At 51.5% G+C, this 19640-nt stretch overlaps 3 protein-coding genes across 7 annotated transcripts in view; all 3 read right to left on the reverse strand.

Annotated features, from left to right (window-relative positions):
- The window catches only part of Atp6v0b (ATPase H+ transporting V0 subunit b), a 3171-nt gene extending 2779 nt beyond the window's left edge, over positions 1 to 392 (reverse strand). Inside the window, exon 1 of one of the 2 annotated variants that reach the window (XM_031378403.1) lies at positions 205 to 392. In XM_031378403.1, coding sequence (XP_031234263.1) covers positions 205 to 271 — 67 coding nt within the window. In that variant the 5' untranslated portion in view covers positions 272 to 392. The remainder of the gene's footprint in view (positions 1 to 204) is intronic. The other variant, XM_031378404.1, reaches the window with a different exon arrangement.
- Positions 393 to 1757: 1365 nt separating this feature from the next.
- Positions 1758 to 4898, reverse strand: Dph2 (diphthamide biosynthesis 2). 3 transcript variants are annotated; one of them, XM_031378387.1, is made up of 6 exons: positions 4592 to 4898; positions 4203 to 4315; positions 3786 to 4009; positions 2913 to 3596; positions 2650 to 2826; positions 1758 to 2570 (listed from the first exon to the last, which is right to left on the reverse strand). In XM_031378387.1, exons 1-6 carry the CDS (start codon positions 4736 to 4738, stop codon positions 2446 to 2448), a joined length of 1470 nt encoding a protein of 489 aa, XP_031234247.1. In that variant the 5' UTR covers positions 4739 to 4898; the 3' UTR covers positions 1758 to 2445. The 3 variants fall into 3 exon arrangements, with proteins under 3 accessions (XP_031234247.1, XP_031234248.1, XP_031234249.1); XM_031378388.1 differs by having other exon boundaries at positions 4644 to 4748; XM_031378389.1 differs by lacking the exon at positions 3786 to 4009 and having other exon boundaries at positions 4644 to 4748.
- Positions 4899 to 6044: 1146 nt separating this feature from the next.
- Positions 6045 to 19640, reverse strand: part of Ipo13 (importin 13) — a 22761-nt gene continuing 9165 nt past the window's right edge. The window contains exons 3-20 of one of the 2 annotated variants that reach the window (XM_031378407.1): positions 18343 to 18483; positions 18080 to 18221; positions 17817 to 17983; positions 17522 to 17642; positions 17289 to 17436; positions 16706 to 16812; positions 16602 to 16628; positions 16272 to 16406; positions 15978 to 16121; positions 14368 to 14448; positions 13726 to 13863; positions 13451 to 13547; positions 10617 to 10669; positions 8412 to 8478; positions 8269 to 8327; positions 8048 to 8137; positions 7582 to 7763; positions 6045 to 7495 (exon numbers count right to left, since the gene is read on the reverse strand). In XM_031378407.1, coding sequence (XP_031234267.1) covers positions 7399 to 7495; positions 7582 to 7763; positions 8048 to 8137; positions 8269 to 8327; positions 8412 to 8478; positions 10617 to 10669; positions 13451 to 13547; positions 13726 to 13863; positions 14368 to 14448; positions 15978 to 16121; positions 16272 to 16406; positions 16602 to 16628; positions 16706 to 16812; positions 17289 to 17436; positions 17522 to 17642; positions 17817 to 17983; positions 18080 to 18221; positions 18343 to 18483 — 1996 coding nt within the window. In that variant the 3' untranslated portion in view covers positions 6045 to 7398. Of the gene's footprint in view, positions 7496 to 7581; positions 7764 to 8047; positions 8138 to 8268; positions 8328 to 8411; positions 8479 to 10616; positions 10670 to 13450; positions 13548 to 13725; positions 13864 to 14367; positions 14449 to 15977; positions 16122 to 16271; positions 16407 to 16601; positions 16629 to 16705; positions 16888 to 17288; positions 17437 to 17521; positions 17643 to 17816; positions 17984 to 18079; positions 18222 to 18342; positions 18484 to 19640 lie in introns of both variants that reach the window. The other variant, XM_031378405.1, reaches the window with a different exon arrangement.

Consider the following 19640-nt stretch of genomic DNA (forward strand, 5'->3'; position numbering starts at 1 on the left):
AAGCGGGGAGCCCAAATATGCGGCTCGCGGACGACAGGAGGTCAGGAACCTGGTCTCGCGACCCTGGAAAGGCCGGTGTGGCTCTCGCAGCCCAGGGCCGGCCGGCCTCCGTCGCGGGAGGGCACCGCGCTGGGCCGGCTCCCGCTGCCACCTGCCCCCCGCCCCAACCAGCAGGCCACCTTGGCCCGCCTGGGCCCCGCTCACCCACGACGACCATGCAGGCCCAGAAGGCCACAAAGATCCCGAGGTAGAGCAACTCCAGCCCCGTCATGGCAGCAGCGACGGCAGGGGTCGGATCGGTGGGACCTGAGCTTAACCGCGTCCACCGTCCGCCCCGCAGTCTGTCGACCCGCCCCGCAGCGCCACCTGACCGGCGCACGTGATGCGACGGCTCCACGTGACCCCGGCGCACAGTGGCTGGCTGCCTGAGGCCGCCTGGTAGACGTCATGCCGCGGAGCACTGTGGTAGTTGTAGTTTCGCCGGGCGTTCTCCGCGACAGGTACCGGCTCTCCACCTGAGCTGCCCGTTCCCTAATTTCCCACTGGACTCCCAGTTTATTCTCCAATCACTGCAGATCCTTCCGGTCTGTTCTAGTCCTACCTAGTTCCCTCTACTTGAAGCAGGATTTCGCGGTCATTGGAGGTCATTCTAAGTTGTCTTTCCTAACCCAGAGGTAGGGTGGAGTGCGCACTAACATGAATGCCCATGATGTCTAGGTGATCTCATAAAGCCATGCGATTCTCCTGAGGATCGTATTTCACACGGGACGGATGATCCTTAGGATACTGAAGTATGCAAAGCAAGCACTGTAACAGAGCTAAGCTCCAGGCCCCTAACAGACTACCCTCCAAGCTATTCCTCATCAGGCATAGCCCTCCCTTGCATTTGCCCCACTCTCTAGCTTCCAGCATTTGCTCACCTTCAAGCCCTTCCTTACCCATTCTGTTTAATAGTCCAAGCCCAATCTCCCTTAAATAACCCCCTTTTCCAGATTTGTGTTTTCCCATAATCACTTGACAAATTACTTTCCCACAGTTCTTATCTCCAGTTGATATAGTGCATTTTGTTTTGTTTCTGTCCACCCTTCCCAGGAGGCAGAAGCACCATGGTTCATGTTGGACTCACTACTGTTTCTAGTGCCTGGCATACAGATGGGTCCTCATAACATGCACACAGAATACATGATTGATGCTCATTTTAACCCAGTTCCCATGTCAGTTTACAGCTCTGCTTTAACTATTAGCCTGTGCACTACATGATCTGAATAGTGCCAATATAAGATTCTTTGGTTAATGTGGACAATAAGGAAATTTTGTTTTCTTCTTGGATCCAATACACACACACACACACACACACACACACACACACACACACACACTGGGAAGTCCTAGGACCAACTCTCTACCAAGGGCAAGCACTCTACCAAGATATACCCCAACAACTCTACTTTGGTTGAAGCACCCACCGTGTTAACTGAAGTCTTCGTTTAGGCCCAAATGTTCTTTTCACTCTGTTCTGAACATTTTTTTCTCTACAAGATCCAGCTTAGGGCTCCTCTGGCTGGGATGCCTCTTGAGTCCCTTTCAGGAGCCTGCTGAGACCCAGCTCTCCCTGGGGCTCCCTTCACACACAATTATATTTTGTGGGGTTACTATTTCCTCCCAAGCACATTTTGAGGACAGTAATCTGGTTAAATGTAACTCACATATCCACAGAAACTGTAAAATTGAGCTTTGGTGAATAAAGACAAACAGGAGAAAAAGTATTCCATTTATTTCAGTTTCTTTGTCCCCAAGAAACAAGTTTGAGTCAATGTAGCCCAGCACTGTCCAATAGAACTTTGTGCCATGGTGGAACTATCCTCTAAAGTCCCACAAGCAGCCATGTGAGTGCTTGAAATGTAACTAGTGTAACTGAGAAACAGTTTTTCATCCACTTTAAATGGCAAAAGCCATGTGTCCAATGAATACTGTCTAAGACAGTGCAGGTCTAGTCCAGCAGTTCTCAATTAGGAACAGTTACATGACATCTGCCAACATCTAGAGATAATCTGGGGTTATCCTAGCTCAGTGGGTGAAGAAGGGAGGCGCTTCTGTCAGCTGAACCTAAACCACCTCTATATAGAATAGCCTCTGCAGTAAAGAATTCCTCTGCCCGAATTGTCAACAGTGCTGAGGTGGAAGAACCCCTAACCCTGGATCATCCCACTCCTGGCCCTGACCAAGGGCTGCAGAACTACTGTATACCAGGAACTGGGATCAGCCCTGGAACCCCTCCCTGCGCACACCCCCACCCCCACCAGTCAATCAGGCACTCCTCAGGGAGGAGCTACCTACACTCCCTCTGTCTAGGCATCAAGTGTTCCTGAGAGAGGATGAGAAGTTGGTTGAGGGAGAACGGGTCCAGGCAGACTTCTTGTTCTACGACTCTGGCTTCACAAGGTATCAGCTGCTCCCCTCTTCCTCATAGGCAATGGCGATACCTCGTCTTCCTCTGACAGCTTCTTTCACTGGTGTCTGGCCCAAGCGGGGCTCCAGCCCCTGCCAGCTCCGGGAGCTAAGGAATGAAGCTACAGAGAGAAAGAGAACAAGCTATGAGGGCTGGACCTGGACAAGAATCTAGCAGGGGACAGGTATTTGCAAGCCTACCTGCAGGGCTGCTCTCAGCCAGCTCCAGCTGGGGCCTTGGAGTTAGAGCAGAACATCTAGTGTCATCTGATGACTTCCAAGGAGGTGGTGGTCGGAGATCCCCAGAAATGAGTGACACATCTGGGGTGTCCCACAACTCTGACTCAGGTGGTGGGAGCGGCACATGGAAGGGAGAACCTGACATGAAAGGAGAAAAGAAAGCTATCCCAGTTTCTCTACTCCAAGCCCCAACTTTCAAGCCAAGATGTGGCCCCGCCACTCACCAGGCAACAGCTCTGCATAATGTGTGAGGTGGGGAGCCAGGCCAGGAGGGGGCCAGGCAGGGTTGCAGGCGGCCTCCAATTCACATGGTGTCAATACAGGCCGAAAGAAGCCACCTGAAGGCTGGGGGGCTAGTGCTCCCAGAGGACATGCTAACAGCACAAAGACGTCCATCTCAGGGAAATTGGCAAGCTTGGCGGGCGTGGGCTTCCCCAGGGCTAACACATAGCTACGTTTTCCAGCAGCTTCAGTCAGTTTCCGCAAGTGTGCCAGTGCCTCACGGTGTCGAGCTACACCTAATGTGCCCACCAGCAGCCCTACCACACGGGCATCTCTGGCCCTCTCTATGAGATACAGTCTTCGTGCTCTTAGTCTCCCAGCCTTGGTACCCTGGTCTTGTGTCTGTCCTGTGTTTGGACAATAGGAAAAGAAGGGCTGTCCTGGTGCCCATCCCAAGAGCAATCTGCTCAGATCTGGATCAAGGTTGGAGTCAGAGCTTGCTTGAGAAGCCCCCACATAGAAGGCACCATATTCTTCCAGACGTCTCCCTGGGTTCAGGGGGAAGCGGCGCCCAAAACGCTCCAGTGACTCAGGCTGTGAGCTTGGGGATCCCACTGGCAGGGGAAGAGCTGGGCTGGAGATGAGAAGATCTTGGTACTTTGGGCGCAGGAGAGTGGCCAAAGGCTCTGAAAGAGATGGCATCGGAGTTGAAGTCTGGCAAAGTAAGAGATGCCTCATCCCTGAGTGCCTCCACACTAAAGCACACACTAGGCCAAGTGAGGCCAAGAGCTCTAGGGAAGTATACTTAAATAGGGGAAATTAAGGCATGCAGCCATGGACCCACCCCTCCTTCCCTCACAGGTATGATTTCTCACCTAGGGCATGGGCACAGGCTGGCTCACTCAGCAGTACTACCGGGGCTGTGGGATCTGGGTTCTGGGCTTCAAAGGCCTTTGCACAGAGCTCTAAAGCAACAGGATGCTGACCAAGAACAAAGGTGATGGGCAGCTTCGAGGCTGGGGGGCTTAAGCAGGCAGGACCAAAGTGTACAAGGGCTTGAGCTCCAGCCTGCTCAGCACCCAGCACATCCACACAGCAGCTGCAGGGGAGAGAGCATTGGTGAGAGGTGTTCCCTACCTGGAGAGAGTTGTCATCAATGGGAAATTTGGCCAATGGAGAAAATGGTACCAAGCTAGGAATTCACTGTCACTGAGGGAAGCTGGCATCAGGAGCTTCTCATCATGCAAACGTGGTCACTGAAGGCAGACACTGTGAGCAGGGAAACCCCGTACCTGCCATAAGCTGTGTCCCCTAAAATGAACATCTTGGATCCTGTGACTTCCTCCAGCTGGGCAGCCACGGCTCCAGCATCTCCTAGTAACTGGTCAGGGAACTGCAAGGCCACCTATAAATACAAGCCATAAGTCAGCGACAACTTCACTCCTCCACCAAGAGCCTCTGCAAAAAAACCCACTAAACTTTCCAAGCCCCTACTTAAGTCTAAAGGGACAGTCAGCCTCACAGAGTTGTTGGTGATCCGTGCGATGCAGGCGGACTCCTATTTTCTCAACCCACTAGTTGATCTGACCCCACATTGGGATCACCCAAAATCCCAATCTCCGAAAACCATGCTGAGAGGCGAGCCCGCCCCCGGCGCCCCCTTCTCTGAATCAGCCCTCACCCGCTGACATCCTAAATCGCAGACAAATTTCGTGACTCGCTCCAGCTCGTACACTCGGTCCAGGTCTTCAGGAGGAGTGAACTGTCCTGGAACGCCCGCCTCCCGTTGCAGGGCTGCCTCCGCGGAGCTGCTGAACGTAGACTCCATGGGGCTCAGCTTGGGTGGGTCGAGATGCAGCTGCGCCCTCTAAAGTCCTCGAGGTCACAGCAGCTCTGTTTGTGGATCGGGACCAACCTGTCCACGGGTCCTAGGATCCACACTGTACGCTTCCAAATTCCCGGCTCTCCACTACACATGGACCTACGGAGATTACTTCCGGGTTCAAGGACTACCCACAGAGAACCAATCACCAGCTTCTCACTCAGGACCAATTGGAAGTGCCGCAAGGCCTTGTGGGTGTTGTGGTTCCACTGGCTAGAGCTCCCTCCCGGGTACCCTTAGGCCAGCCTGTCGGTGCCCTTTGGGACATCATTTCTAAGTTACTAATTCAGTGTAAGCAGGCGCTATCTGCTGGTCATATTTAAGCATTTGTGTGTGTGTGTCTCTGTGAGTGTGTGTGTGTGTGCGTGCGCGTGCGCGCGCGCGCGCGCGCACATAGGTGTATACAGTGAGAGCCGCGGTCCTTGAACATTCAACTCAAGTCTTCAAGGTTGGCGGCAAGCTCCCTAATCCACCAAGCCATCTCATAATCCCCATAGTTTGAGACAGTGTCTTGCTGTGACCAAAGCTGGATCTCCTAGTACTGCGTAATTTCCAACTCAGTGCCCACTGCTTGGGTTTGAATATTTGTGAGTAGGTGCTTACTGCCAGTCATCATAGAATGTCTCTATGCCCTTTACCTTTCTGCTAGTGGATTGTCCCACAACTAACTTTACAGAACAGTCTCTGGTGTTCTCAGTCTGTCAACCAAACACTGAGCCCTTACTAAGTTCATCAGGCACTAATTATTAAAAGCAAGAAATATCCCATATAAATAAAACAAAACAAAACCATGTCTGCTGGTTTCAGAAACTGGGCTTTAGAGCCCACATTTATTCTTTCCCTACCTCCTTGGGACTGAACCTGGGGCCTCATGCATGCTAAGCAAGGACTCTGACCGAGCTACATCCCACATTCTCCCACACTACTTTTTGTCATGAGGAGAGATGGGAGAGGAAAAGTCTCTTAACTTGATGCAGTAGGGAAAAAGGACTGAAAACATGCGGAGCATTTCTGCATCCTCCAGGAGAGTTGAGAAATCAGGACTGTAAGAATGGGACTGACGGGGCTGGAGAAATGTTTCAGTGGCTAAGAGCACTTGCTGTTCTTGCAGCGGACTGGGTTCATTTACCAGCACCCACATGGTGGCTCACAGCCATGTGTAACTCCAGTTCTAGGAGATTTCTCTCCTAATACCTGCAGGTAACTACACTCATGTGGTGCGCAGATATAAACTCAGCCATACACACATACACATAATTTTTTTTAATTGGGACTCAGGAGTGGGTAATGATGGGATAAATAATGAAGTGGAAGACACTGATGCTACTAGCTGGCTCAGGAAGACACCGGATGGAAAAGGATGAAAGGCAGAATCAATACAAAGGCTGGGGAAGATCAGAGGATGGGATGCAGTTACCCCATCCATCAAGTGGATTCAGATGTCATGGATGGGAGTGGGGAGAACTCAGCCCCGCTCTTCTGATCTTACTGATGGGTAACCAGAAGGCCAGGGCAGACAGAACTATGGCTGAGAGAAAGAAAAGGGAAAGAGTACAGCTGCCGGGTGCTGTCCGTGGTCCTGACGGGCTGAGCTCATCTGCATTAAAGGTGCCAAAAGGGAGAGCTGGGGTACACAGGCAACATTAAGTAACCCTTATTCCTCCTTTAAGGGATGAAAGGCTTTCCAGTTCCTCTCACTCCATCTTACTTTTTACAGTCCCCTTGACCATGTGCAAGTTCAGGTGTTCTAAAACACCTTATCAGGGTGCAGGTGGTACACTGGTTGCAGCCCCTCTCTCTGTCCCCTTGAAGTGTACTCAATATAAATGAACATAAGTAGAAATAAAATACCGTATCACACATCCACCCTGGAAATCTACTCTCCATCCCATTTCTCCCCACTCCCCAGGTGGATCCTGAAGGCACATATTCTCAACAGAAATGCAACTTTCTCCACACTGCCATTCTGCACCCATTCTCTACCGAGAGCAGTAGTGATGATGGGGCCAGCCTTTGTTTGGCTTAGAAGCAGGAACCTAGTACTCAGAGTTGCTGATTAAATATATGCATGAATCTAACAGGAGTGTATATGGGTTGCTGATGCTGCTGTACTGTAGCCTCTCACCCTGGGAGCTAGAACAGTAAGTCGTATTTGGTTCCAGGCTAGGCAGCTTGGACACTAACACCCACCCTGAGAGCTGGGTGTCCCCTCCATTCTTTCTTGTTTGTTTTGCTTGTTTTTTTTTTGTTTGTTTGTTTTGTTTTGGCTTGTTTGTTTGTTTGTTTTTGAGACAGGTTCTCATTACTCAGCTCTGGACATCCCGGATTTCAGTGTGTAGAACAGGCTGGCCTTGAATTTACACAGGTCTGCTAGACTTTGTCTCCCAAGAGCTGGGATTAAAGGCATTTGCTACCACACCCTCCCTATGTTCCCACTATTCTAAACCAAGGCCTGGGTCCCAGCATCCTTCCATTCTTCCGTCAGGCCTGGATCCATGTAGGTGATGGAGGACGGAGAAAGGAGGCAGAGGCAGCAGTAAGAGTCCAGGTTTACTCTTTGGGAACAGGAAGGGGTAAGAAAGGGTGAGGTGGGACACACGTGTCCCTCAGTAGTCAGCTGTGTAGTCTGTGCCATGTAGCCCCCGGCACAGCAGTGTAAATTCCTTCACCATCTCCTTCACCCGTCTCTTGTTCACTCGCTCACTGGAGGGAAGGGAGAGCACATTAGCCTTGTCTACCAACACCATCATGTCCATATCCCAGCTCAGGCCCATGCCAGCTCTGCTCACCGAAGTATCTGCTGGCTGAAGGTGTCCTTCTGCTCAGGGCTGAGACGGGCAGATGGAAAACCAGGTGGCTGCAGAGCCTCCTTGATCCACATGCTCAGAAGGCTGAAGCAGTGTTTGTTCAGGGCGAACAGGATGTCGGCAAAACAGTCCATGAGGCTACGGGAGGCCTGGCCCCCGATGGCCTGAGGAAGAGGAGTTCTCAGTGCACCAGAGCCTGCCTCCTCTGTGGCGAGGAGACCTAGCCACATCACAGGCTCTCTGGGACACGTTCACAGCCAAGCTGTGTAAGCGAGCACCATCTTTTAAGAGCCCGCTGATCCTCACAGCAACGTTCAGACATTTAATTGTGGGAGAAACAGTCAGAGAGCTTAGGAAGCCCAAGACTCAGCACCCCTATGCCCACTCACAACACCAGCCGCCTGAGCAGTGAAGGTCTCCCCACACCCCACCCCTTACTCCAGCTCACCTCCAGCACTGCTATGAGCAGCATACGGCCATCTTCCTGTACCACTTTCCCCACAGACTCTATTTCCCCACATCGAGGCAGCAGCTCAGTCTGCAGGTGAGAAGCCTGTCAGCCCCAACTCCTTCCCACCTCGCCCTGAGGACAAGATCTGCACACCACACCCCTACCCTCTGAGCACTGGGGGGCAGGAGGGGGGAGTCAGGGGTCAGCATGGGACTCACAAAGAAGCCACAGGAGGCCTTGACAGTAGGTGCCTCAGGGAACTTGAGGGCCAGCACAGCTGTGGGAGAGGTAGAGGTAAGTCAGACAGGGCGTAGTGATGCAGGGGAACTCCAGGCCCGAATTTCCACTTAGCCCCACTTACCACACTGGAACACAGCTTTGACATCCAATCGCTCACACAGGAACAAATCTGGCTTCCGCTTCAAAGCCTGCAGGAGGTGGAGCTGGTAAGCCCAGCCCCAGCCAGCTCCAAGGACCATCCCCCCACTCACCTGCCACCCAATCTCCTAACTTCACACATCACAGGTACAGGATATGCCACCCAGATCGCTGAGGAACCCACGTCACCCCAGACTTCAGTCAAGTGAGGAGCTGCCCCAGGGATGCTGAATGTACAAGTATGAGTGTTTAGGTCCCAATCACTCCCTAAGCAATCAGCTTTCCCTCTCCCCTCCCAAAGGTTCCAGGGGGCTAGTAGTGACTGTGTTTTGAATCACAGAAGTGGAGCCTCTTGGGTTTGTGGGAGGGTAGCAGGAAGAAGAGTTAGCAGTTGGACATGAAGATCCAGCCCAGCATCCACTCCCACACCCTTCCTCTTCTCCCAGCTCCTCTTCAGGAAGAGGAAAAGTAGAACAGGAGATCTGGATCCCTCATCCCTTCTTTCCTCCAGGATGCTCTCTGTCCAGGGCCTTCTCAGCCACCCCCCATCCTAGGAGCCAGTGCTTCCATGGGGGTAGCAGATGGATGGGGGCAGATGGTCTGCCCCGAGGGCTACCAGACATGGTTGGCACATCCTTGAGTTGCAGAAGATGTTCGGCACAACTCCAGCAGTCCTTAGACACTGCCCCCAGCACACATCATTTTAGACCCTTCCAGCCCCTCATGAATCCCCACTCGATACCCCCATGTTTATGTAAGTGAAAACACCCCTACATATATCCCACCCTGAAATGCTCTACTTGCACACCTGTTACACCTTCACAGACACTCTTCTGCATTTACAGCATGCTTTCTTTCATTCCCCTTTTACACCCAACCCTCATACATCCCAAACCATCCACACACAAACAGCCCTCTCCCACAAGTAGACCCAACAGACCCGCAAATATACCGGGACAACCTCCTGGCCAAAGGCGCACCTTCCCAGACACCCACAGGCACACCTATCCAGGGCCAGAGTACCGGCATCCTTCACTCCTCTCGCATCCCCACCAGACTGTAGGCTCCAGGAGAGTAAGAACCACACCCACTGCATGTGCTCATATTCTACCAGAGTCACAGCATTACTACAAACTCAGTGGATGCCCATGGGACAAGTAAGCAGAAAGATACCCATTAACTCCAACTCACAGAACCCTTCCAGTCCACAGGGACTCTCTCACATAGAACTCATCACACCAACCTCCACCCGCCCATAGCCTGACACACATCTGCCAAAACATGTTCATTCAATGCTGGCATTCCAACAACTCACAACACATTCTTATTCTCATTAAAAACTCACCTCTCCAGTTCAAACACACATACACACACACACACACACACACACACACACACACACACACACACATCACACACACACACAGAGCCAACACATATCCACAGTCAATGTTCATCAATTGTCTAACATATCACACGTCAAGATACATTCAATGGAGGGGCCACCCTCATCACTTTTCACATCAGATTCACACCTATCTCAGCGTCTAGCACAATGTACATCCTACTTATACCAGATGACTTCTATTCCTTTCCAAAATGAAACTCCAAACATACAAATTAAGATCAACACACTTGGGAGCACACCCCAGACACAAACACAACCCAGCGAGGTCTCAAAGTGGAGCCCGGACCCCACCTCCAGCAGCACAATCTCTCCACTCTGGACTGCACGGTGCACATTCACCTTGAATTCTGCTCTTTGGAGGTGCTCCCAGCCTACCTCTTAGGAGCAAGCAGGGAGCACTCAGGCAGGCAGTCCCCGGCGGGAGCACGGGGACAGTGAAGCCCAGGCCCTTCAACTTCAACCCTACTCTTGACAGTTCTGGGTAAGCCGGCCACACAGGAACTGCTGGGTACAGTCACCACCCCCTCCCATCTCCTTCCCTCCCTTCAGGATCAGACTCTCTCTGGTCTTTGTAAGTAACTGAGCTAGTTGAGGCAAAGGGGCACTAAAGGGGGAGGTTGGGTTGTCAACTTCCACGGAAACAGATGAAGAAACTCTATTCAACTGAACAGAAAAAAAAATTTGTCAACAGAAAGCTAAAAATAGGCTTAAATTGAATTTCAACATAAGAGAAAGAGAGAGAGAGAGAACAGAACGTGAATGAATAAAACTAAAACACACCTGTGCCAGGAGTTGCATAAATGAATCAACAATATCAGGATGATCCCTGGGCCCTAAAATATAATAAAGATGGAACTTAAGAAAAAATTATACAAACAGCAACTCAACCTCATATAGTTATGTGGGACTGAGAGCCTGCGGGAGACAGCATGGGGCACATGAGCAGCAGGAAGCAAGATAAAGAAACAAAACATACAAAAACCATGAACTGGGAGAAGCCCAACAGAAAGAGACGGCAGAGTGAAGGACGGGCCTGCCCCAGCTCCCCCAGGGGCCTTCCACCTACTCCCCATTCCACCTCAAGCCAGTCCCGCAGTGATCTCTTGGTGCTCAAACAATTCTAGAGTCCATAGAGCTTAGGGAACAGTTTCCACACTCTTGCTGTGGCTCTGGTTGGCTGGGGTAACCCTACTCTCCTTCTTGGCTTATACTTCCCTATCAACCATCTAAGTGGAGGGCACAGCTGGCTGTAGGTTGGTCCATGGCACCTCATTTTGAGGCTTGACTGAAGACCCTGGAAAGTCCAGGGCAAGAGAGCTTGAGTAAGTGTCCCCTTGAGTTTGATGGCTTTAGGGCTCTTGGTCTGGCTAAGATAAGACTTTTGTTTGCTTAAGCTAAAGTACTCTTATTTAGGCAGGGCAAGACCCTGGGTGCTACAAGGCTGCCCAGTCATCAGTAGGGCCAGGGTGATAAACTCCATTATAAGGCCATGAAAGACAGCCCCAACCCAGCAAAGTCCCTCCACATGGCAGACTTGGGAGGCAGTCAAACTCAGGGCTGAGGACAGCTCCCAGTATCTGGACACAGCAAAAGGGGGAAACAGTCATTGTGTCACTCCATGCAGGACCCAATGGGAGGGCAAAGGCTTGAGGAAGACTGAAACTGGAATAGCAAAACATGTATGGGGACTATCCTACCCAATAGAAAACCAACAACCCTGACAAATACCAATGTTGGCTATCCCTGCCTCAGCTTTGACCATTCCTGGGGTAAGAGCAAGGCATGCACCTGCTGCTCTTGCCTGGGCTTCTCCACTTCTGCCTGAGACACCACTGAGTAGCTGTGTGATCTTGTGTAAGTCACAGGTGTTCTGTCTCCCCACCTGTGACACATAACCTCTCTTTTGCTCCCTTCCCCAGGCTACTAGGAGCCATGATCTGAGGCTGATCCTCTATCTTTGAAATCTGCGTCACCTCAGGTTCTGGAAAGGTCTGATGTGCAATATTAGAACAGTGTTCTCACTGTTAGAACAGTGTGGTCAGTGTACCATTCCCTTTGTGCTTGGGCCAGATAGTGTTGAAGAAAGGTTCTGGGGGCAGGGAGCCCTCTTTGATTCAACAAGTGTCTGAGACTGGCCTCAATCTAGACACAGGAGTGTCCAGGGAGAGTCTACAATGGAGTAGAGAACTGTAGTAGAGGAGATACAATCCTAACTGGAGAGGGTTCAGTCCATGAAGAGAGACAGACATGGAGGTTATTAATCTCGTGGCCTGTGCTTTATACCAGCAGTGTAAGTATGGTGGAGTTTTTGCACATAGCTACAAGGGCCCAGTTCTATCTCAGAGTCACTTGTCTGAGGAGTAATGTCTGCCTTCTGTCTATGGCATGAACGAGTGAGAGTTGACCCAGTCAGGGATGTAGCACTTTCCAATTTGGGGAGCAACATGCAGAGTTCAAAAAGGGCATGGTAAGAAGAGTCAGCGTGGCTGGATTGCTCCCATCAGGAGAGAACTTTAGAGATGTACCAGAGCTTGGTCCTGTGGGGATGTGACAATAACCTGAGGGCAATGGGCAGCATCTAAAAGGGTTTTAGGCCAGAGAGGAAAAGTGATCATATTAGTGTTTTATGAAGTACAATATGACTGCTGTATGCTGGATGGGCTGGAGAGAGGAGTGAATGTGCATAGAGGAGTTTATGGAGTTAAGTGAGGCAGAGCTTAAACTGAGAAAGGGCTCATGGAGGGGAGGAGGAGTGGACCCTCTGAGGGATGAACAGAACCAGGGTAACTGAGACTCATCCAGAAAGGGGACACAAGGAACAGGAGAGATGGAATGGAGGACAGTCACACTCTGGATCTGCTCCATGGCCCACAAGGGACCAGATACTAACCACATGAGATCCAAGCACTCTGGGCTCCACTGGACACCTCTGCTTGGCCTCAAAGCTCAAATCTAGACTAGGCTCATGGGGCTGACTGAGTAGCAGTGCTTCTGTGCTAGATTAGAACCCATGTTAGACAGGAAGCCTGAAGGCCAGTTCCCAACTTCCTCAGGCAGAAAGAGGGACTGAGACCACCCCTAAAGGCACTTCAGGCTCAGAAAGGACTAAACTTTGACATGAAAAGAGGACACAGTACTTGAGTATTTCATATGCAAAAGCTCAAGCCAGGACTCAAGGAACCAGAGTCCCTGAACTGACATGGAAATGAAGTTCAGCGAAGGGATATGACTTGCCCAAGGTCACACAACTAGTTTGTGGTTATGCCTTAGATTCTAGGTCTACCTGGTTTCAAAGGCCATGCTCCTCTAACTTCTTATTATATCCCAAAGGCACCGAGCCAGACTAGTGCCCCAAGTCACTCAGAGTCTGAGCCCAGCTTCCCCCGGTATCCAGGTTGGCCTGGAATACAGGTAGGCTGTAAGACACCATTCACCACTTTATCCACTTTAACCTGAAGTGTCAGCTACTTATAGGTAACAATTGTGCTGTGCTTCATCCCCTAAGTTTCCCATCAAGTCCCATGTGTGACCAGGGTATCGAGAACAGCTTTGGCTCCCCAGTGGAGGAAGCGGAGACGGCGGTGGTGGTGGCAGAGACCCTGATGGGCACTTACCTTGCTGGAAGAGACTGAGTGTGACGGAAGTCACCAGCAGGAAGAGGGCCTCTATTGGGGGAAAGTGGGCAGGCTCGTGGGCAAAGATGTGGACCAGCTACAACAAAGCAGGGGATGCTGGTCAGCTGAGGTCCGCCTCACCAGGACAAGATCAACATCCCTGGAACACAGGTGGGGACCCCAGCCATGGCAGCCATCTGACCCACTCCCACCCAGGGACAGGTCTCTGACAAGATGACACCCAGACCACCTACTGACCGAAGCAGACGGCTTACCTGTCGAGTGAGGTCAAGAGCAGAGGCCTGGGGAACAGTGCTGTACATCCGACCCAGCATCTCACAGAGCTGCGGCACCATGGGGGCAAAGTCATCCAGCAGTGTCTTAACAGACTTCTCAAAGATGGCACACACCGCCTGAGGAGGAAGGCAAACAGACACTTGTCAGAGGGTCATGGGAGGGAGGCCTAAGAAAGGAAACTGGCCCAGAAGTCTCGCCAAGCCCTGCAAACCAAGCAACATTAAGTACCCTACTCCTCGGGCTGAAAAGAAGGGGCAAAAAACTCTCCACAGAGGAGCACAGGCTTGAACTTTGCCACTTAACTCCTGCTACTAACTTGGCTACCATTTCTTCTCAGGGGACTAGAAAAGCAACCAAAATCTCAACTCAGGGACCAAAGCCAGGTCTCTAACACTACAACAGACATCTGTGACTTGGCCTATGGTCACATCCTTTGACCAAGCACTTCTGTGTTACTGGAGCAGTGGCAGTTGGGGGAGGGAGCACGTCTTCCTAGAAGACACCTGTTTCTGTCAGCGTGCGCCTTCCCTCCTTGTCCTCTCCAGACCACTGCAGGGAGCATTGAGGAAGCAATCCTTTTGGCCAAAATCAGCCCAGGGGCAGAGAGGGTGAGGGCTCACCTCAACCACCTGGGCATCATTCAGCCACTTGCTCAGCACCTTCTGGATGAGCTGGAAGACTTGCTGCAGCACAACCACCACCTAAGGACACAGGGAGGACTGAGACGCCGCTGCCATGCCGCTGTCACCCAGGGGCCTGGCAGCAGGCAGGAGACAACGGCTCAACCCATCACCCTCCACTGCATACTGAGGATTTGAGACATAAGACCCCTAGGGCAAGAAATGGTGTGCTGAACCCCCCAATAATGAAAGAGATGAGTATCTTGAACTATAGGTCATTTCAGAGGAAGACTCAGAACTACAAAGCAGAGACATCCTTAGCTCTTGATAAAACTGTGACAGCTTTGCAAACAAAACAAAACAAAACAGAAATCACTCTCTCTATCCATTTCTGCTCAGAGAAACCAAAGCAATGGGCTAGCCCCTGAGGAGGAGGTGCCATCTCACCAAATATGCGTGGGGTAGGGAGCCCCACAGGATGCGTAGATACGGGCAGCTTATGGCAGAGCAGAGAGCAGGCTGAGGTCCTGGGAGATAGGGAGGGCAGGACAATTACTGCCATAGAAGAAGAGTGGGGTTCTGTGGGATCACAGTGCCCAGGCTTGGCCTAGCACCCAAGTGGTAACTGAAGTGAGGTGTGGGGCTGAAGCCAGGGTGCCCCTGGCTTTCTTTTTTTTTCCCCAGGAGAAGGCCTGGGTTATGGGAGGTCAATGGCTACCACAGTCCCTGGTACTTATATAGGCCTTGGCTGTCAACCTATCTCACTGAAGCCTCCTCTGCTCCAACAATCCTGCAATGAGCAGCCACAGACCCTAGTGGCCACAGCTTTGAGAGGGAACCTAAAGCTTGTCCCATGTCATACAGCTTGAGAAGTCACCTCAAGGGCCGGGGATGTGGATTGGTGGCAGAGTGCTTGCCTAGCGTGTCCAGGGCCCTAGGTCCAATATCTAACACCACAAAAACAAGACTCAAATTACAAATGCTTTTGATCCTAGCAGAGGCAGAGGCAGAGGCAGAGGCAGAGGCAGAGGCAGGGGGATCTCTGAGCACAAGGCCATCCTTGTTTACATAGCAAGTTCCAGGCAAGCTGGGGCTATCTAACAAGATCCTATCTCAAAAGAAAAACAAAAAATAAAAAATAAAAAAGCAAAGAGGTCAGCCCAAATCCACAAGTTATCACAATGCTTATCACCCCGCCCTGCAGGAATCTTTCTGTGCACTTCCTCTCAATGGGGGCAACTTTAAGGCAAGAACTACTACATGTGGACATATGAGGATCCTGAGTGCCTGCAGGGGACAGTGAATGAGGAAAGAGACCCTAAAGAGAAGGGGCTGAACATGAGCTCAGAATACAGCTCAGTGGTACCAAAGGATAATGCCATTGTCCACCAGGGGTTGGGGGGGAAGGAACCTCAATGACATCACCCCCATCGGGTTGAGGACAGAGAAAACATTATCCATGGGATAAGCGATGCAAAGACATGGCCACATAGAAAGTGGAAGGTCAAAGGCCCTCTGTGGGGGTCGGGAAGCAATGCTAACATTACCACAGACTTGGAGGGTGGCAAAGACATTGCCAGGAGGGAAGGAGCCAAGACAATGTCACCTACCGGGTTGGGTCCCTGTGGCACTGGCAGCTTCCGGAGTTCAGGGCCTTCGTGATCATCCTCATGATGACTGACGTCCAGTGTGGTAAAGAGGTTGGAAAGAAGCCCCAAGATGTGGACAATGGCCAGCTTGTTGGAAGGATTAGGCTATAGGGAGAATGGAACCAAGCTCCAGATCAGCCTACAGGCCAGTCACTCAACACCAGATCTGAGTGACAATTCCAACATCCCCACTCCTATGCTGACAGAGAAGCCCCTGGGTCCCAGCGCTGCCCCAGATCCCCAGAGCTCACTCACTATCTCTTCTGCCAGCTTCTCCAGTTGTTGGATGTAGGGAGAGATGAGTGAGTGCAGGTTCTTCAGTATCTCCTCCACCTGCAGGGCTGACAGCAGGAAGCCCAGGGCCTGCATCAGCCACATGCACTGGCTTGTCTGTGGGGGCAGAAAACAGGGACGGTCCATCCTGACCACATCTTGTGAGTAGAAAGGAGAATGATCTTCTTTGGGAAGGATTATAAGGACAAACATAAGAGGTAAGTGGGGAGGAGATGGCAGAAGGCAGCATCTAGGGGTGATTGATTCCCCACCCGAAACCCAAGAGGGACCCCTAGAAAGCTTGAGCCGTACCTTGTGGATCTGCTTCATCAGCACATCCTGGGGTCAGAGAACAACACATCAGCATGGACCAAGGCACTGCAAGGCCCCACCCTGCCCAGGGACCCCCTGCATACCTGGGAGACAGCTACAATGTTGGCAGCATAGGGTGGCAGGTCATACTTGCACTCTCGGCAGATCTTTTTGAGGGTCGACACAGATGACACAGACAGCTCAGGATTGCCTAGGGCATGCAGCACAAGGGGCAGAACGCTATTGATCATGACGGGGTGGTCAGCCAGCCATTCAGACAGAGCTCCTAGAGGAGAGAGGAAAGAAAAGGCTTCCTGAGGCAGGCCAGACTTTAGGAATGATTAAGTTACAGCTCTAGGACATCCAGAGAGCTCGGAGGACAGTGCGGGCATGAAGGTATTGATGCTCAAACATGAGCTTCATCACTGAAAAGCAGAAAGGGATTATTCGATGGAGGCCCAGTGCTGGTGCTCCACTGACTGACAGCAGATTAGCATTGCTGAGATGAAGCTCAGTGCACTGCAGAAAAGATCCCAGCACTTGCCAGACAGTTAGTTGGCTGCAATGCTGACTGTGTGGGGGAAGATGTATCTCTCTCAGCTTGGACAGGACCCAGCAGGCCAGCCATGCTTAAGGATGGGTGCTGTAGCTTTGAGAATGTGGTCATGGAGGTATGCCAGGCCTCACCAATGGTGAACATGACAGTATCCGCCAGCTGCACATTGCTGATGCTGATCCGTGGGATGAGGCCAATGAGCCCAGGTACCACATCAGAGTAGTTGACATCGATGGTCTCTGCAATGGACTGGAAGCCATAGAGCAGGGCTTCTGTGTGCTGGGGAAAGAGGGTGCCATGACTTGACTTAGGAGAAGGGTGCAGCAAGTTAGGGAGGACAGTGGGAATCATGTTTGAGAGGTACCTGCCAGGAGTAGGGCTCCTCTGAGCTGGTGAGCAAACGGCCCAGCTTGTCATAGAGGTTGCTGAGCAGCTCAGCCCCCAGCATCTCATAGACATACATGAGTGTGTCTGAGATGTCCACCCTGAAAAGCAGAAAGCCTTTTATACTGCCTGGATCTTTACCGTAAGCCAGGAACCTACCCAAGAACCCTCATGACCTGGCAAAATTGCCTATAAGCTAGAAAAAGGAATCCTAGCAGTCAGGAAGAAGCCTGGCTTCTTCCCTTATTTCACTGGGGTTGGCCTGCTGCCATCACCTGTAGATTCGGAACTGCTCCTTTTCATCTGAGGACCAGAATCCATACTCCTCGTCAGAAGGGAACTGGGCCTTGTGCAGGAGCACGTCCACCAGCTGGAAGTAGACTGGCCGGTACACCTGCTGGTATACAGCCTGCTTCTCTGCCTCAAAGGACAGAATGTCATCCTGAGAGAGCCAGGGAAGACAGTTAGCCGGCCTCAGCAGCCCGGGACCCACCTTCCTTCATGAAGGCCCGTCCAACTGATGGTCACACAGACATACCTGCAGTGTGTACCAGAAGGTGAGAGTGAGGGAGCTGGTGGTCTCGTTGACAGGATAGTGGCCAGGGATGCCTGTGCAGAACATGATCATGTTGACGAGTGCCAGGAAGCTCTGCCAGTGCTCTATTTGGTCTAGCAAGGCCCTGTGGGGTGGGGGTGAGGAGCAGGGGCAGAGAGTTAGTTCACTGTACCTCCCCAATGAGGGTCCATAGTTGAACCTTTAATGGGCTCTGCCATCCCACCAGCAGCTGCCCCACTCCTTACCGAGAGTGGTTCTCGCCTAGGGCCACAGCAATGCGACAGATGCCATGGGAGGTCTCCATGTCCCCATTCTGCACTGCCTGCCGCAGTTGTTCCTGCAGTCCCAGCACCAGCGGAATGAGTTTCAAGAGTGTGTTCACGTACCTAGAGGCATGTGGTAAGGTGATCCATCAGAGATGTCTGCCCAGCCCCGCCAGCTTTGAGAGAAAGACAATCACCCTGCCTTCCACCAAAGCCTTCCTATCAAAAAGAGGCCAAGGCTGCTTTGATGCTGTTCATGCTGAGAACACTGGGTCAGGGATCTTCAGGAGAGCTCTGGCCAGGGGCACAAGAAAGTCCAAGTTATAGTTTGAAGCACCTCTGGTAGGGCTGGAAGTTGATGTTGGCATGGGTTAATGTTTGGAGGGAATCGGGATTAAGAGAATCCTTTTCTGTGTATGACAGTGACATGAATTTTGGAGACCCAGAGGCTAGACTGTTATAGGTTGAAAAATTCCCGAAGAAGACATGTTGACGGGCTGGGGAGATAGCTCATGTTGTACAATCATGAAGACTTAAGTTTGATCTCCCATGTCAAAAAAGCTGGTGTTCTTGTGATGCCAGTCCTGGAGAGACAGAGACAGGAGGATTCCAAGGGCTTACTGACCTGCCAGCCTAGCCTACTTTGTAAGCTCCAGCCAGTGAGAGGTTCAGTCTCAAAAACTAAGGTAGACAGCTCCTTAGGAACAACACAAAGGCTGTTGTGCAAGTGTGCAAACAGATAATGTTGGCATTTTAAGCCCCTGTCCCTGAAAACGTGGCGACACTTAGAAGAAGCACCATTGCAGATAAAAGTGCACTCGAAGTATATTCCTAATCTAGTATAACTTGTGTCCTTACAAGACGGCCATGTGATGGCAGAGGCATCGTGGGACAATGCCAAGTACAGAGAGAGGTAAACACTGAAGCTGCACAGCTGCAAGCCAAGGAATGCAAACGCTGCCAGCAAACCAGAAGGCAGGAAGAGGCTGGGAAGGAGGCTTCTAAGGTTTCAGAGGGAGCACAGTCTGGCTGACAGCTCCATTTCAGACATCTAGCCTCCATAACGGTGTGGCAATTTCTGTCATTCAAAGCCACCTGTTTGTGGTACTTCATTACTGCAGCCCCAAGAAAGGAACATAGTGTCAGGGGACACTGGACAAGGGTGTCCATGTCAGGAACACTGATAAAGACGACTTTGGAAGCAGGGCAGTGGTGGTGCATGCCTGTAATCCCAGCACTTGGGAGGCAGAGGCAGGTGGATTTCTGAGTTCAAGGCCAGC

The sequence above is a fragment of the Mastomys coucha genome, unplaced genomic scaffold (genome assembly GCF_008632895.1).
Source record: "Mastomys coucha isolate ucsf_1 unplaced genomic scaffold, UCSF_Mcou_1 pScaffold18, whole genome shotgun sequence".
In the NCBI taxonomy this organism is placed as follows: domain Eukaryota; kingdom Metazoa; phylum Chordata; class Mammalia; order Rodentia; family Muridae; genus Mastomys; species Mastomys coucha.

Excerpts from the sequence above, each read along its gene's own strand:
- Dph2 (XM_031378387.1), bottom strand. The coding sequence starts at position 4,738 with ATGGAGTCTACGTTCAGCAGCTCCGCGGAGGCAGCCCTGCAACGGGAG. Across the intron at positions 4,010-4,202 it reads GGGGACACAGCTTATGGCAG|CTGCTGTGTGGATGTGCTGG; the intron begins GTACGGGGTTTC and ends TCTCCCCTGCAG. Across the intron at positions 3,597-3,785 it reads AGCCTGTGCCCATGCCCTAG|AGCCTTTGGCCACTCTCCTG; the intron begins GTGAGAAATCAT and ends CATCTCTTTCAG.